This window comes from Diabrotica undecimpunctata, chromosome 9 (assembly GCF_040954645.1).
Source record: "Diabrotica undecimpunctata isolate CICGRU chromosome 9, icDiaUnde3, whole genome shotgun sequence".
NCBI classification, from domain to species: Eukaryota; Metazoa; Arthropoda; class Insecta; order Coleoptera; family Chrysomelidae; genus Diabrotica; species Diabrotica undecimpunctata.
In genome coordinates, this window is record NC_092811.1 from 2,093,855 (window position 1) to 2,112,503 (window position 18,649).

The 18,649-nt window shown below is 34.4% G+C and overlaps 3 protein-coding genes across 7 annotated transcripts in view; 1 reads left to right on the plus strand and 2 right to left on the minus strand.

Annotated features, from left to right (window-relative positions):
- LOC140449392 (proton-coupled amino acid transporter-like protein acs) overlaps positions 1–1,282 on the plus strand; it is a 74,388-nt gene extending 73,106 nt beyond the window's left edge. For all 5 annotated transcript variants that reach the window (XM_072542546.1, XM_072542547.1, XM_072542544.1 and 2 more), the window contains one exon: positions 1,001–1,282. In XM_072542546.1, coding sequence (XP_072398647.1) covers positions 1,001–1,077 — 77 coding nt within the window. In that variant the 3' untranslated portion in view covers positions 1,078–1,282. The remainder of the gene's footprint in view (positions 1–1,000) is intronic.
- A 5,809-nt stretch (positions 1,283–7,091) lies between these two features.
- Positions 7,092–15,304, minus strand: Cp110 (Centriolar coiled coil protein 110kDa). The gene is made up of 6 exons (XM_072542549.1): positions 15,055–15,304; positions 14,345–14,827; positions 13,881–14,291; positions 12,635–13,222; positions 9,327–9,512; positions 7,092–7,778 (listed from the first exon to the last, which is right to left on the minus strand). The coding sequence occupies exons 1-6, from the start codon at positions 15,127–15,129 to the stop codon at positions 7,575–7,577; spliced, it is 1,947 nt and encodes a 648-aa protein (XP_072398650.1). The 5' UTR covers positions 15,130–15,304; the 3' UTR covers positions 7,092–7,574.
- Positions 15,305–17,130: 1,826 nt separating this feature from the next.
- BORCS5 (BLOC-1 related complex subunit 5) lies at positions 17,131–18,487 on the minus strand. Its single transcript, XM_072543531.1, has 3 exons — positions 18,056–18,487; positions 17,638–17,993; positions 17,131–17,507 (listed from the first exon to the last, which is right to left on the minus strand). Exons 1-3 carry the CDS (start codon positions 18,294–18,296, stop codon positions 17,292–17,294), a joined length of 813 nt encoding a protein of 270 aa, XP_072399632.1. The 5' UTR covers positions 18,297–18,487; the 3' UTR covers positions 17,131–17,291.
- Between the last annotated feature and the right edge of the window lie 162 nt (positions 18,488–18,649).

Below are 18,649 nucleotides of genomic sequence, written 5' to 3' on the forward strand. Positions count from 1 at the left end.
AATCTTGATGTTCTATGCCCTCTTGCGATTAGTGTATTTTTTAGTCCGAGCCCGAGAGATGAAGTAGAGGTCGTCCATCGACACGATGAACTGACGATTTAAAACTTTGCCAAAAATACTGAATGCAAGGGGCACAGAATCGAAACAGATGGAAAATTATTAGGGAGATCTGTGTCCATTAGTAGACAAGATAAAATTGAATGATGATATATTGACCTTAATATTGCATACGACACTGTATACCATCAAAAATCATTTATAAAATTTGACAATATCACTACAGATTTTGGTCTGGGAAATTTGCCTAGATGCATACTACAAAACATGCATACTTAAAAAAAAAGGACCTATTTTCATTTCTGCACACTGGAAAATAGTTTTTACTAATTATTCATTTAGCAAATTCCCATCTGTAAACATGAGCACGTGTTGATATTCGCCCTCTCATTCGTCAAGAGGCTATTAAATATAATTTATTGCCTTAAGCCAGACGGATTCTCATGTTACAGATCCAAACTTGTCAGTCTGTTTAAATTTAAATTGTAGCGTGTTGCTTTTTTATTCAAAATGTTTACTTTGTTATGTATCTCTCAATTAATGAATATTTTATTTTAGCACATTTTCCTTCAATGAAACATTAAATTTTGCTCACAGTGATTAAATTTCAAGAAATTCTTACTAAACACTAATAGTTTCAAAAGTAAATATTTTTAAAAATCATATAATATACCTCAGTACGACCCTGTTTGGCTTTCACGTGCCTTTGTTGACAGATGGGAATATGTAAAACGAATGAAGTTTACCTGCACAAGCAACTTTTACTAAATAAAATGGCGAACAGTTTTCCTTCCATATATTTGAGATATAATACGAGGGATCTGTAAGGTCAAATCTTCATTATAAAAAGATCCCAACTGGACTGACTCTAAGAGAATTTGTATTTTGTTGCATTTTACATTAATTTTAATACAGTAATTTAATTCAACCATATTTCTTGTAGGTTTAATAGGTCTCGTAGTAGGAAGCTACAGTTGTATTTACGCAATCGTTCAAGCGCTGGCAGCTGGAAAAACGTAAAGAACCCGAAACGGCGACGAAGTAACGAATCTAGTGAGATTTGCCACCTTGGTGGTGTTGATCTCTAGAAGGAGTCGCTTAGGATCTCCAAACCAGTAAATTGTTCAAGAGATTTTCGAAATAGTTTTGTAAAATTTGTACTGTTATACTTAATGAAATTTACATGAATACTATGTATTTTGTTTTAATAAAAAAATCAAATGTTTGAAGTTTTTACTGCATATTTATGATAGGTATGTTTATTTCAGCACAGGTGGACAAATTTATTAACCGACATAGGACTTTACATAAGTAAAATTTATTGTTGTTAAGTTACCTTTGCTGTAGTCTGTTTCTTTTCTTAAAAGCGTGAAAAAGCATATCCTGGATCATACGTGGTCTCAGATGACAATCCACTTACCGCCAAGATTACACTCACCCTAAAGAATATTAAAATACATCAAAGAATCCCTACAATAGACACAAGAAAACTTCTTCCTCTTAGAGTGCCATATCCCTACGGAACGTCGGCGACTACCATGCTTATAATATTGTTATACTGATCTCGGTCTTGCGCTACGTGTAGCAATTGGTCCGCTGTCAAACCTGTCCACTGCCGCAAATTCCTCAACCAAGAGAGTTTCTTCCGTCCTATCCATTTCTTTCCTTCGATTTTACCGTTGAGAATTAGCCGAAGGAACTCATATCTTGGTCCTCTGATTATATGTCCAAGATATTCTAGTTTACGCCTCTTAATAATATTTAATAGAGTTCGTTGATGTCCCATTCTTCGAAGAACTTCTTCGTTTCTGGTTCTGCTAGTCCATGGAATTTTTAGTATCCTTCGATACAACCACATCTCAAACGCCTCGATTTTATTCATGATATCGGCGTTTAAAGTCCAAGTTTCACATCCATACAAAAGTACAGACCACACGTAACATCTTGTAAACTTTTCACGGATTTCCAAATTTAATGAGTTATTGGATAATAGAGGCTTGAATTTTTGAAATGAGTTTCTTGCCTGTTCAATTCTACATCGAATTTCGAAGGATGGATCCAGATTTTGGGTAATCCAACATCCAAGGTATTTGAATCTCTGAACTCTCTGCAGCGGTTGTTGGTTTAATATCAGTTGGGTTGCGCCGATATCCACTTTACTGGTCACCATGTATTTAGTTTTATCGATATTTATCGACAGTCCCCAATTTGTGCATTCCATGTCAACTCTATTGATTAGCTCCTGCAGATTGTCGATGTTTTCAGCTAGAATCACAGTATCGGCGGCGTACCGTATATTGTTAATTATTTCTCCTCCTATGATAATTCCTTTTTGATCTTTTAAAGCTTCCCTAAATAGATTCTCAGAATACACGTTAAAGAGGGTGGGAGACAGTACACAGCCCTGTCTTACGCCTCATTCAATACTGATTGGCTTTGATTCTCTGTTGTTGGTATTAATAACGGCTGTTTGGTTCCAGTAAAGTTTGGCAATAAGTTTGATGTCTTTCTCATCTAGTTGGATGCTCTGCAAGACGGTAATTAGTCTGGTATGCTGAACGCGATCAAATGCCTTTTCGAAATCAATGAAGCACATATATATGGGTTTTCTTAAGAAGACTTAAAGAACCTAAAGTAAAAGAATGCTTCCAACATGAACTGCAGCAAAATGAACACAAACACCAATGGTATTGACGAGTACTGGGATCGACTAAAACATTGTCTACTGGAACTGTAATCTCAAATATTAATCAAGAAAACATAAGTGTGGATGATATGTGGAATAAAATCAAAAATATTTGTAATTCAGTGGTAGATAATAAACTTAAACCAGAAAACAATATAAAGAAACAGCCATGGATGAGACAAGAAATATTAGAGCTAATAGAAGAACGAAGAAAACACAGAAATAAGAATGAGGAAATGTACAAAGAAATAAACAAAATCATTAAGAAAAATATTAAAGAAGCAAAAGAATCATGGCTACAAAATCAATGCATAGACATAGAATCCCTAGAACAGAAGCATGACACTTTTAACCTACATACAAAGATCAAAAACTTAACGGGAGGAAACGAATCACGAAGTCCTAACTTAATACTAGACGAGCACAACAATCTGCTCTACGAAAATGAGAGAATACTTGAGAGATGGAGGCAATACATGGAAGAATTATTCAAGGAAGAGCAAGAGACATAAGTCAGTGTTTCTGGATATTCAGGACCAGAAATAACGCTCAGTGAAGTAACATATGCAATAAAAAGACTAAAAAATAACAAAGCACCTGGACCTGATAACATATAAGCTGACATATTGAAACTATTTGAAAACAACCAACTCAAACTCCTAACGAGTCTACTGAACAAAATCTATGAAACTGCAGAATTTCCTACAGATTGGCTAGTTTCCACCTTCATCCCTCTCCCCAAAAAGGCAAATGCCACCAGATGCTCCGATTACAGAATTATAAGCTTAATGAGCCATGCATCAAAATTCTTCTTTCTGTTATTCACTATCGCATATATAAAAAACTTGAAGAAAACATTAGCAGTGTTCAGTTTGGGTTTAGAAGCGGACTGAGAACGCGAGAGGCCCTATTTTCCATACAAGTATTGATACAAAGAGCTCGAGACGTAAATTGCGAAGTCTACGCATGCTTTATAGACTTTGGAAAAGCATTTGACAAGGTGCAACATCAAAAATTACTGAAAGAATCTACAAACAATGTAAGATATGCGGACGATACGGTTTTGATTGCTGATAATGTGGAGGATCTGCAAATATTAATAGACCGTGTAGTGGAATTCCTGTGACAGATACGGCATGAAATTAAACTGTAAGAAGACCAAAATTGTTGTAGTAAGTAAAAACGACGTAATACAGCACCAATTCACAGCTAATAATGAACCCTCTAGATATAGGATATTAATACATAATATATATCAACACGCTGAAATGGTAGTCACGATGGATAACGGAATGAAAACGAGGCCAATAAAAATCAACCGAGGAGTAAGACAGGGAGACACCATATCTCCAAAACTATTTACTGCCGCACTTGAAGACATCTTTAAATCACTAAATTGGGAAACGAAGGGACTATCGATAAACGGAAAGTATTTAAACCATCTAAGATATGCAGATGACGTAGTACTAATAGCCGACAGCTGGAAAGAACTGAAGACGATGATCGATGAGCTTCATACGGAATCCATAAAAAAAGGACTGAAAATGAATCTGAGTAAAACTAAGCTAATGTCGAATAAAGATGATCAACCGACGATAACCATCCAAGGAACAAAAGTGGAACATGTAGAAGAATACATATATCTGGGTCAGAATATCAAGGTAAACAAAGAAAACCAAACTACCGAAATAAGCAGACGAGTAAGAATGGGATGGGCCGCATTTGGAAAACTCTCATACATACTGAAAGACAAAAAGATACCCCAAAATCTTCGAACCAAAGTGTTCGATTCTTGTATCCTTCCCGTTCTCACTTACGGAGCTCAAACCTGGACATTCACAAAAAAGAACATGGACAAAATTCGAAAAACTCAGCGAGCCATGGAACGTGCTTGGTATCTCACTAATAGATCGGCAAACGAACGAAGCAATCTGGAACAAAACAAAAATAAAGGACGCCGCGAAACAAGCAGCTAAATTAAAATGGAAATGGGCTGGACACAACGAACGTCTCGAAGATGGTAGATGGAACAAAGAAGTCGGAAACTGGCGACCGTACGATGCGAAGAGACCAAGAGGAAGACCTCAAATGCGCTGGAGCGACGATATCAAAAGAGTCGCAGGACCAATGTGGAAACGCCTAGCACACAACAGGGGTGAATGGCGAGAAATGGGAGAGGCCTTTATTCGACAATTCGGATAGAAAAAGGGCTAAAAAAAAATGAACCCTTGAAAATAATCGACAAAAGTACATACCTTGGATCCAGCCTAAATAAGGAATGGGACCACTTACAGGAAATAAGATGTCGTATAGAAAAGGCGAGAGCTGTCTTCAATCGCCTCAGGAAGATTTTATGTAATATGCACTTGAACATTGATATAAGAACACGAGTCCTGAGATGCTATGTATTTTCTACCCTTTTATATGGAGTCGAAGCCTGGACCTTGGCAGAGGTAACATCCAAACGATTAGAAACCTTCGAAGTGTGGTGCTATCGCCGCATGGTCAGAATTTCCTATATCCATCATGTTACAAACAACACCGTGATCCAACGTATGAATAAAGATCTGGAAACTATGCGTATCGTCAAAATCAGAAAGATGACATACTTAGGGCATGTGATGCGCAATGAGAAGTATCAACTAATTTTACAAGGCAAGATAGAAGGCAAAAGATCTCAAGGGCGCAGAAGGACATCGTGGTTGAAGAACATCAGACAGTGGACAGCAATGACTACCCGACATCTATTTAGAGCAGCTGTCAACAAAGTTGTATGGACCAACCTGATTGTCAACATCCACAGAAGATAGGCACCAACAGAAGAAGAAGAAGATATTTCATCATCACTGTGGTCTGCTGTGGGTGCATAGACTTATGATGTTAATGTTCATCGGTGACGTATTTATTTGTAACAAGAGGATTCTATCGTTCACTGGTATGAAGTTGTTGACATGTTTCGCTATACTTTTATGTGTGATAATTCCGACTCCATTTTCTGATCCTGAATAGTATCCTCTATATTCTTCTATGTCACAATAACTTGAGTCAGGCCACCTGATTTCTTTACTGCGCATTGGATTTTTTCTGATTGAGCCATAGTCCTAACGTTCAAGTGGACATTCTCTTCAGACAATTCGTGTGGATTTTTCTTATAGGTGTGTTATTGGGCCTTCCACAGGGATTTTGCATATTAACGAACCGGGAGGCCCTGTGGTCATGGGAATCACCTCTCTTGTCGGATCTTTCGTATTTCAAATCTCATTCTGTTTAAGGTTTTAATTTGCGTTTTAAAAACCCACGAATAAAACACTTAGTTCTCTGGGAATAGAATAAACATCCAATTATTTATTTACACAAACTAATATCGGAGTTTTCAATTAGGATTGGCCTGAGAATCGCACGCTCTTAGCCCGTGGGGGAATTTTTACCGGCGAAAAATCGTCCACGCGTGAGAATTTAATTGATTCCCGCTTGAGATCTAATAGGAGACCGCTCAGCGGAGCTGTCCCCTGGTCGTACTAGTGGAAACGTAAAGACACATCTCACCGACTCTGAGCAACGCAGCCTCTTTCATTTTATGTACCTCTAACACTGTCCATCGTTTGTTGTTTTACAACTTCAGGCTGTTATTTAATTGCAGCGTAATCTTACAGTTTTGTTAGGTACAAAGGATTTACAAGAAAACAAATATAATAAAACATAATTTTTATTGGTTACTCTAAAAAACCATGGAAGTAACAAAATAGATTGTCATTGACGGCTAAATCGATAAGTCAGTACGCTAAAAATGATTTTTTATATAAACTACATCGACGAAAAGATATATTTGGTATATACTCGGCAAAATTGTCGATAGTTTCGTTAGGAATGCTTTAAAAACATTAAATTTTAGTATGAATTAAGTGCAAAAGCTACCACTACATTCTGCGCCCACAAATATAGTAATAAAATATTATAAACTGATCTTTATAGATGTATAGATCTCAACGATGCGTTGATTCGTCGTTTTTTCGAGTATTTGTGGGGGTTGAATGAACTTACAGTTGAGATTTCGAACCTCTTGCTTTTTTTACCGGCGAAAAATCATCCACGGCGTGAGAAATTAATTGATTCCCGCTTGAGATCTAATGGGAGACCGCTCCGCGGAGCTGTCCCCTGGTCGTACTAGTGGAAACGTAAAGACACATATCACCGACTCTGAGCAACGCGGCCTCTTTCATTTTATGTACCTCTAACACTGTCCATCGTTTGTTGTTTTACAACTTCAGGCTGTTATTTAATTGCAGCGTAATCTTACAGTTTTGTTAGGTACAAAGGATTTACAAGAAAACAAATATAATAAAACATAATTTTTATTGGTTACTCTAAAAAACCATGGAAGTAACAAAATAGATTGTCATTGATGGCTAAGTCGTTAAGTCAGTACGCTAAGAATTATTTTTTATATAAACTACATCGACGAAAAGATATATTTGGTATATACTCGGCAAAATTGTCGAATGCTGCGTTAGGAATGCTTTAAAAACATTAAATTTTAGTATGAATTAAGTGCAAAAGCTACCACTCCATTCTACGCCCACAAATATAGTAATAAAGTATTATTAACTGATCTGTATAGATCGCTGTTAAATATGGATATATCTTGATATCCGTTGATTCGTCGTTTTTTCTAGTATTTGCGGGCGTTGAATGAACTTACAGTTGAGATTTCGAACCTCTTGCTTTCTGATAAATTTTAGATCGTCATCAAAACAGTTCATCGTACAACAAAAACTACAGAGTCAATAAAGCTGACTGTAGTAGTAGCACCTAAAGGCAGTTTTGATTTTCGTCAAGTCTTCATCAAAGTCTGAGAATGGAAGCTCTTGGTCGAAGACCTGCTGGAGTTAGATAACGATCGTTGAATGTCAGGTGCGGAAGACGGTCTTCTAGCTTTCTCCAATAATCGCTTTCGGTCAATAGCTATGATTGCCATCTTTTCTGATACAGGTAGGTTAAAAAATATGTCGTGGAATTCGTAGCAAGCTGAGGAGACCTGTGTAACAATAAAAAAAGCTGTAAAAGAAGGTATTCATCTTGTGTATCTCATTTTCTGAGATACAACGCGAAATAATATTATCTCGTCACATGTTTCACAATTTTATATGTTTTAATAGTTGACAAGTCGTTTAAAAAACATGTGACAAGTAAAACTCACTAAGTACCATATTGAAAGAACAGAGATATTGGAGTTTTAAAGCATATTCTAATGTAAAAAATCCATTTTTGAATCAATGTTAAAACAGACGGTAATTTTTTTAAAGGAGTTTTAATATTGTGTATTTTTACGTTTTTGAGAAAAACGTAATTAATGAATTTTACCTGCCGTTGTCTAAAAACTCATGCTATGACGGAAGGTACACTCAATGAGAAAGGAAGGAATGTAAACTCAATGTTATAACAGACGGTACTTATTTTGAGAAACAGTTTAAGCTATCTTGGGAAAGAGCACTTTCAGGAGATTCTAGGCACACCCAGGGAAAACGTAGATAAAATTATCGAAAACTCGTAGAATGTAGACTTGCGTATATTTTGCGAGGCTCCTTAACGGAGATAATAACAACTATTAAATCTCTGAGAAATGCTGAACTTTTGCTCCCCATAATCCGAGAGGTGTGGAAAACAAACCGCATTCTAGAGGACTGGAAAATGGGTAACATTATTAGGCTTCCAAAAAAGGGCAATCTCACACTGTGCAAAAATTGGAAATGAATAACCTTGTTTACCGCAATAAATAAAATTTTCACGGCCATCATACTCAAAAGATTAACAAACAAGATTGAATTTCGAGCTGGTCAACCAGGCTTTAGACCAGAATCCTCCTGCATAGACCACATTAATACTGTGAGGGTAATCATGGAACAATCGGTTGAATGGAACACAAACCTATACATGGTTTTTGTTGACTTCGAGCGTGCCTTTGACAGCTTATCTCATGCTGCTTTATGGAAAATATTAGAGCTAAGAAACATCCCACATAACGTTGGAAGACACGTTTCTTGATCTACATGTCACCTAAAGGCCCACTAATTAGGATTTGGTACTTACAAAGTAAGTTTTATAGGTGAAAAACTTGGTACGAATTTTTTTTTAATAAATTTCATTTTATTTTAGACTAAGAAAAAGCCTCTTTTAACATTACAACAAAAGAAAAATAAACTTAAATGTGTCGATAGCAATTATAGTAAACTGTATACCTAAGCTTAAGCAAGCCACTCAGAGCAATGCTGGGAATATTTATATTCCACTATGCATCAACAATTTACCCATATAAATTACCATCATTTATATGGTAATTATTACCATTCCCTAACGTGTGTTTCTGGGTCTAACCGTCATCAGAGAGAGTTTGTAAGAAGACTCAAACTAAATCAAAACGCACCCACTACTCTGGCACGCTTGGGTATACAAATTACTTTAATTGCTATCGACACATTTAACTTCATCTTTCCTCACTAGAGGTCTCTAGTAGCATACTCAAAACAAATAGTAAAAAAATCGTTAAATTCTAGATAAAGCATTAAAAAAACGCAAAGAAAATTACCTGATTTATCAGTCGTCTGTGTAATTCAGCGTCTGCTTCGTCAAAATGTTCGACTTCGTGTAATTGAAGGGCGCATATGACAGCGTCTCTAATCGTGTCAATTTTAGACTGTACCCGGGACGTGTGGAGTAGCCTTCTAGTCAAATATCCCTTGACGTAGGCGCATATTATACTCGCAGCCCATTGCTTCAACAAAACTCTTATTACATCATTGTATTCCTTAATGGTTGACAGCATTTAGATAAATAGAAGGAACATAATACCAGATTTCAACATATTTGCTAAAGATAGTAGCCAATATTTTATAACAATATTCTTTGTTTAATAAAAAAATTTAAGACAACTGTCAAACATCAATCTTTAGTACGCCAATATTTGATAATACATATTAGCATAAATTTGAAGCAAATCTAGATATCGAAATGAATAAAAAACAATATATAGACAATGACATAAACTAGCGTACATTAAAGTTTTGAGGACATTCCAAATGATTCATTTTATGTCAGGCTGTATTACATATAAATGATAGAAACTCAATTTTGTTTTACCTTGAATAATATATGCAAATAATTAGAGTTAATCTGGGATAACTTTCCCTCTATTCGTCCAAAAAATTATCAAAATTGGACCTTAATAAAGAAGTTGTTTACGAAAAATCATACTTAACACATTCGTAGCGTCGTATTAAGTGATTTTTTATTATACTGTTATATTAGTAAAAGTATTATAACCCAGGTGGCGGTTTATTCAAATAAAAAAATGATACAAGCAGTTAAAAAATATATTATAATCACGGTATACTTTAAGACAATTCACCACACAAAAAGCAGTCTCTCGCCATAGATGGGATAAAAATCTCGGTGATTAGGTATATAATAAAAAACGTATATTTTTAAAAATGATTATCTAAGATAGGTATTACACAAAATTGGCGTGTAGATGGTATAAAAATAGCAAGTGGCAGTGAACGTGTTAAAAACTGCTCAGATCCTCCGCTGTCGCAAAACGTATCTATTGTATTTTGGACTCAAAATGTTCAATAAGTGTTGGACTGTTGATCAGGTCTGGTCAGGACTGTTTGACAGATTTCTAAGAGAGAATAAAAATAATGACACGTAATTACATTCAACTATACTAAAGAGTAAGGATCAATCATAGCAGTGCAGTAATGTAACAAATTTCAAAAAGACAGCGATTGATGATGGTTGGTGTTGGAAATGAAAAAGTTTCAACTACGTTTTGTCGTGTTAGACCAAACGGTATCTATGTTAAGTTGGGTGTGAAACATATAAACGAAATTTTTTGCATAAATCACTCAAAAATGTCATTACAAATGCATGAGTTATTTATCAAAATATGATATTCGAGCATTCAACCTCATATCAAAATATGATATATTTTTTCTCATTTTTTTTGTATATATCTAAAGAACTATTAGTTTGTACAAGACAAAAGTTTTACAATTGAATTTTAGGATCGGGGGGAGGGGGTGGTGCTGGTGAGTGCTGATACTCCTCTATTTTTTGACATTATTCTGTTTTTTGTTCTTTGGCTTCTCTTATCTTTCTTCTGACTCCGATGAAATACTCTTCAAGTATTTCATCGGTCATCCACGATTTCCGTTTCTCTGTATCTTTCTTCAGGTGTTGTTCTTTTATTTCTCTCACTGTTTCTTGTATGATCGTAAGACTTTCCTCTATAGTTCCTGCATTTCTGCATTTTAGCACCTTTATATTCAGGTTGTCACTCACCTTCAGTCGAACATGGGGATCTTTCAGTTTTCTAGCATAATACTTCTTCATTCTGACTTTGAAATTACCTACAACTGGTACATGATCAGAGTTTATGTCTGCCCCCGGGTATGTTTTGACAGATGTACAGCTGTTCTTATACCTCTTATTTACTAGCATGTAATTAATCTGATTTCTTCCAATCCTTCCCACAGGATCCTGTGGAGATTTCCAGGTGTACAATTTCCTTGGGTGTAGCTTAAACCAGGTGTTCATTATTACTAATTGATTTGCTTCCGCAAAAAACTCCAATGTATCTCCCGGATTGTCCCGGATTCCTAGTAAAAATGGTCCAACTGCAGATGATGTTCTGCTACATACAGTTCTTCTACCTCTTCTTCTGTTCCTTCTGTTGTAGGTGAATACACTTAAATTATAATATTGACGTCGATTGGTCTTGCTGTCAATTGTATGAGTATCACTCTTGCTGAGATTGGAAGGAAGTTGTCAACAGATTTTGCCACTTCTTTTGTCAATATAATGGCGACACCTAATTCATGTTTGCCATTATCTGTTCCAGAATAGTAAATGCGGTGTTCCCCGATATGTGCGGTTCCTGAACCTGGCCAACGCATTTCGCTTATTCCCAGAATATTTAAATTCATGTGTGCCATCTCTTGTATTGCATTATGGATTATACCTTCCTGTGCCATGGTTTTCACGTTCCATGTGCCTATTCTGATGTCTTCTTGGCATTTTAATCTTTTTGTTATACTTGTATCTGCTTTTCGCGGAGATCCGATTGAGGTGCTTACTCCGGAATTGAATTTAGCTGCAAGCATAACCATTTGATTCTACTAGGACTTATCCAATCCGGATCTTTAATGAGGTGTCTTGTCCCAAACTTTCTTCCTCATCTCTATGCCGTTGACCAATTCCACGGTTCTTCCGCCATTGAAGCCAGTGTCCCAACTCCAGGACAAAGGGGTGCCCTACCATTTACTAACTCCTCCACCCAAAGCTGTTGGCCAGTAAACGGGGGATTGTATATTTGGGGGCGGTTTTTATATTTTGTTGAATAAAAAGTTAAACATATGCAATAAACTGAGTTTACATCATACCCAAAAATGGTTATTTTAAACAGATTCCACCTGGATTATATAAATAAAATACTTTCATAATTATGATCTCTAAAAATGTTCAATTGAGAATAATTTTGATCTCATGACAACATTATTAACGAAATAATTATAAATCTAAATACCCACGACAACGATAAACTTTCGTAACCTGAAGATTTGCATGGAAAAGAGATTCTTCCCAATGAGAATAGAAAGACTTTAGCGAAAAACAATAATGAGCTGGCAACACCGCTCAATCCGTTTCTAGACGAGTCAAGGTCACAGTTTAACTCAATTTTGTTGTATAGTACCTGTTATTAACTTTACCTACTCTAAAAAAGTCGCAAAGGCTAAATTACATTCTACAGTCTGTAAAATCTCTTCCAAACTATTATGATTACTATGTACGAGAAATTTCTACTTTTACATCAAGAAAATTTAAAAACAAACTAACCTTTTTAGCTGCTTCATGGCTTTTAGTAGTAAGAAATATTTTCTTTGCACTCTCTGGTCTCTTTTGTTCGATTCCTTTTGAATTAACGTCAAATGTATTATTTAAGCCACCAATTACTTTTTCCATATCAGTAATCTCAATATCTTGGTAAGGAATGCTATCAGAAGTATCTCCAGAATAGGTTTCGTTTTCGAAAAACTTTTTATTATTGATATTCGGTGAACTCGGCACATTTTCTGCTGGATACATTTTTTGGAGTTCGATCTGCGTTAATTTGTCTGCGATGCCGCAATAATTCGACCAACTTGACAGCTCCGAAGTAGTGGAATCGCTATCGTCTATGTTTTCGTCCTTGGAAGGCGTATTTTTAAATTGTTTTCCGAAATTGTCTACTTTATTCTGATGATCTAGCCTACGTTTTTCCAGTAGCTCTATAATCTGCTTTGAATAATCTTCCGGTATTTTCTTCAGAACTTGCATCAATTGGCAATCTGGATTGGTTAAGTCCAAAGTGCCTTTGACAGGTTCTACATTTTCGCTATTGGCGTTTACAGTTATATGCTGAACAGAAATATCAGTTTGGACCACCTATAAAAGAAAAATAAATAACTTAGACTTGATTGTAGGCACTTATCAAACCACTACTACTCTTGTAAGGTTTTTTATTAGGAGCAGCACACTGTATTAAAATTTTTCTATTGTCTTGAAAATTGCAAAACAATTCTTACAAAAGATAACAACCAAATACCAAATGGCAGATAATGCCCAAAACATAGCTAACTTGTTTGCCGAACATTTTGCTAGTGTATATGATTCATCCAAATGCTGATTGCCCAAAACATAATTAAATAACTTAATTCCATGTCCAGAACTTTTAAGTAAGATAAGCTTCTATATTCCACAGCATAGACTAAAATCTTTTGAACTGTTTCATATAAATTTTCATGCTACCAATTATGACTGCAATAATCAATTTGATAGGACCTTAAGATTTTTAAATAGTCACTGTGATGTAGATCCTTTTAATTTAAGTTTAAATCAATTTAAAACCACGATTTATAGTAAACTCTAGAATTATTTCTAAGTATTGTATTTTAGCGTGTAGTTATAAGATAAATTAGATTAAAAAATATAATGTTATTATAATGCTGTAATGGGGTGATCCCGTCTATTTAATAAATAAATAAAAAATAAAATTAATAAATAAACTACTACATTCTGAAATTATCTTGTAAAAATGGCTTACCTCAATAGTAGGAGACTTTTGTCCAGTATCCTTCTGTGGTTTCAGCTCTTCATCACCCACTCCATCCAAAGGCACTTTATCACTAACATTTTGACTGCTCAAATTAGCATTATAAACAGTATTTAAACTACTAAATTCACTGTCTTCCATCGGTACAAAATTATTCTCTAAAGACGTCCAATTTCGTGAAAGGTTTCCACTTGCTTCTGGTACTTCCAGATTTGTCTTACAGCATTTCTCGAGATGAGCCAAAAGTATCGGACTTGGTGATTCGAGAGTATAAGAGTTGCTTCTAATCAGTCTTGTTTTAGGGGAAGAGGTTGATTTTGCTGTAGCACTTTTTGATTTGTTCCTAGGTGGTGTGGATCGTGTAGGTTTTGGACTCGAAGATTTTCTTGGTAAAAAATTACTCTAAAATAATAAACAAATAATACATTTGTAAAAATAAACATATCAATGCTTACTCCATTATCACAACTTCCAATAAAATCAGGAGACGTCCACTGTGAATGAGGCTCTCTAGCACTTGATATCACAGAGGAGACAGGTATTTCGCTTGACTTATTTAAAGATGAATCACTTTCATATGCATCACCGATGCTTAATAGTTGTCCTTGATTAAAATCATTCTGGCCTCGTCTAGATTCAAACACCGTGTCTTTCTCTTTATTGATTAATTTGATGCCGTCACTGCTATATTCGGTAACATCGATAATATCTCTACTTAGATTTGGTTTTTTCTTTGGTTGGGCACTGCTCCTGGCCGAGGAAATTCCTAAGTCTTCAATATGGCTGTTTCCGTCAAAATACGGGGAATTGGTAAGGTTTTGAGTGGACATTAACTCTTGTAGACTTTTCTTTAATTCCTTACAATTTCGAAGACGTTTTTCCAATTTTATCGCCTGCTGTTTGTATGTTTGCAGTTCTAAACGGCGTGATGGATTAATCTAAAAAAAAAATGTGAAATACAACATTGATTTTTGCGGGATTGTTTTACTAAAACTATTAAATAATGATCCTTGAGAATTTTTCGTACAAATCAATTACTAATTAAGCTTGAAAGCATATTCAAGGTTATAAATAAATAGAAAGGTACAATATATTGTTTCTCTAATTTCTATAACCGTAAAAACTGTGTATAACGCCATAATAATCAATTAGGTTCGACACTTACCACTGGAGGCAATAGTTCTATTCCTTTTACTTTGATGCAAGATACAAATGAGTTAGTAGTTGTTGTTTCGGCCATGGTTTAGATTGCTTAATTTTGATTTAGCTCTATAAATATGTAGTTTATTCAAAACACTGTCAACAGTCCACTACGGTTTAAAACGATCATAACAAACAACAAAGAAGTAAAGTAACTATGGAAACAAACAAAAAAAGTATTGTTGTAGTTATTTAAAATCTATCTGTCACCACAGTATATACCACAAATAGTAGTGTAAGTGGAATAGGACACGTGGGGAGAGTGAATTGCATAGGCCCAGCCGTCGACGGCGCTACCAGTCACGTTAGGTGGAGGTATGAGCAGTATGACATAGCAAGAGGCGTATGACGTTGATGTAAGTACTGTTGCCACGGTTTCACTAGTTTTACATATTTCCCAAATAATGTTTATACGGTTTATACCATACAATGTTTTCCAAAAAAAACAAAGATTGTAGTAAATTCTAGTAAAATTACAACTTAAATTTACAATAACTTATTTCTAAAGAATTTTGAGTATCCACCGAAAAAAACAAATGTGTTAGTGGCAACATTGTAATCCACGCCTTTACAAATTGCAAATGGCGTTATAAATACAAAAATATTGTATCCCAAATTTTGGAAAAAGGAGATAAAAACAATATACATACGTCAGTTTTTATATATCTAATCAACATTGCTAAAAGACAAAAAGGGGACGATACCTAAATACTATAGTATTCCAAATCGAAAAAATGAAAAGAATATTTTTTGTGGATGGCTGAAAGTTAGTTAAAGTTGAAGGAAGGGCTATTAATCATTCTGAGGATTAGGAGTTTACTTTTACAAGCACCAGGTAAAAACAGCACCTAATTATACCAAACTTTGTTAGTAAATATAAACTCAATACCATTTTATACATTTTGGTTCTGTAGTTAAATTACTTTTAAATCTTAATCAACCTGAATCTTTTATTTTATAAATATCGTAATATTTCATTATTTTAGATTTTTATGGACCTTCTACTTCTGAGCAATAGTTACATATTAATTTGTTATGATCCTGAAGAGCAAGATCACAGAAATACTAGAGTTTACCCTTTATTATCTACAGATGGTATGAAATAGCAAGAGGCTTTAAGGAAGAGTATTTTAGGTGTGGAACTTATAACAAACCAGTCCTAATGCATTAAAGGTATCTATAAGCATTATATAGGATGAGGAGGATATTTGTTGCCAATACTAACCAAAGAAAAATATACAAGTGTCAGGATATCTGTGTTTTATTTTGTTGTTTTCGGGACTTTGGTTTGTTAATGTGATGAAAAACAGATATAGTCATAAAATAATAAATAAAAACTTTCCTGTACCATTATATACTCTGTCTGATATTATGTTTTACATTTATATAAAAAGTTTTGGACAAAGATAATATATTTTTTGGCATAGAATAAGTATGTATTTCTTATTTTATGACTATACCTATTTTCCATTAAACGCATACTTTTTGAATTTTGTCGCCTAAAATTCAGAGTATATTTCGTAAATTTGCCGCTTAAAATTCAAAACCTACATTTTAAATTTGCCACCGAATGAATTTAGTTTCGGCCCGTCCGCTTTTGGCGCTAGAAACTCTCTCCCAAATATTTATATACGATTTACCTTACTAGAGGGCTATGTACTGTGATCTGTCAAAACTCATACTTACAACTGTCAAAAAGGAAGTCCGATGATTTTTTTATATTCATTTTTAATTATATTAAGTAATCAGTTTGTTATTAATTATACTTAGTTTTAATACCTTATACATACATATATGTTTAATACTGAACCATTGTATTATCTTTTTAATTTTTTGTCATTGTATTTTTGTTTCAAAGGTTTTTTGATGAAATTAGTAAGATAATATTATGTTGACACAGTATAAGATGTCCTTTTTTTTTCCACCTTGTAATGCTATCCTGTACAATAAACAACCTTACCTTTCTTCTAAAAGAACTAAATAAAAATGTTAGGAATATTCTATGGGATCTTTGTAAAGCCAAATGAAGTGTTACAAGAAATATCCTACACTTTATATTTATAATATTCTTAAATCTAATAGGTATATAATAGCTGAAATCTACAATAATTTACTAACATCACAATCATTTTATTATTACATCTCCAGATCCTCACTCATGTTTCCCTCATTTTCAACCTCATAAGGATCTTGAAGTAAATCTCATCCAGTTGTCCAAATAAAAGGCTCCAATCTGTCTTCAACATCCAAATAATTGTTCAATGTTTCCATTGATTCTAAAGTTTGATTCAGCAACATATGGCAACGGTTTAATTGATGAGATAGTTCTGCTACTTTGGATAGTTTTTCACTATATTTAGCATATTTACGTTGCCTGTCTGTGGCTACAATTACTACTTTTGTTACTTCTGCATCAATCTATAAAAAAAATCCATAAATTAGAGGTGCAAATGACTTAAAAGTACCTGAATATGATAAAGCCATAATGAATTACAATACAATTTTGGTAAAATTTACAACATAACTATTAAAAAAATGTGTATTTTACCTCTCTGATTTTATGTGTAATTTGATTTTGTTCAGTAGCTACCAAATTCGCTGCTGCTGTCAAATGATGCTGATACCTCAAACACAAATTTCTAACAGGTGTAGGGTCTAATCTTTCTAATACTTCAGGATCTCTTGCAGCTGGTAAACTCAGCGTGGCTCTCATTATTGGTAAAAACATTGGAATGCTTTGCAACCTCAGTATTTCTGGATCTTTTTCTGTGACAGCTGTTGCAGGATTAGCTCCACGAACTACTACTATATTGTGGGTGGATGTTTTGGATTTTGATGGTTTGGGCTGGGATGTTCTGCGCGATTTGGTTTTTAGTAATTGTTTGTTCGTTAATTTCGGGGAATCTGAAAGAAATTAATTAATAATAACTTTACAGAACAACTGAATATTGTATGATCAGGGATACCTCCGATAGGCCTGTTAACTGTGTAGCTAATATATGGTAAGTCAACATCACTGCACACACTTGGACCTGGGGATATAGATCCTGGTCTAATATCAACATTTTCACTACTAAATTCAGATCCTCCGGGATTCGCTATGGTATGTTGACGACGAACGTTTGGTTGTTTGGAAGCTTCTTTGTTAAAACTACTTTGTCTCTGAGTATTTTGTGATGCAGATTGACTAGAATGTTCAGAACCCATTGTTTAATGTTTACTATCTATTTGGATTATAAAGAACTATAAACAAACATCTGTGAACTCTTCTTCTTACAACTTTTTCTATGGCCTTTATATCCGATATAGGATTGTTTCGTCAAAATATCATTATTACACCAATACAAAAGTAAAATCTAAAATGATGATCTCAACAGTAATTTTAAGTGGTGGCTAATTGAACTGCCAAAATTTTATAGAATGTACAGGCTACAAAATTGTTGAATTTTTGGTTGGGTTATTTAATTAAAGAGGCAAAATACTTTTTACTTTTATTACTTTTAAATTTTTAACATAAACAAATCTTTAAAATCCTATATAAAATAATTATACAAAAGAGT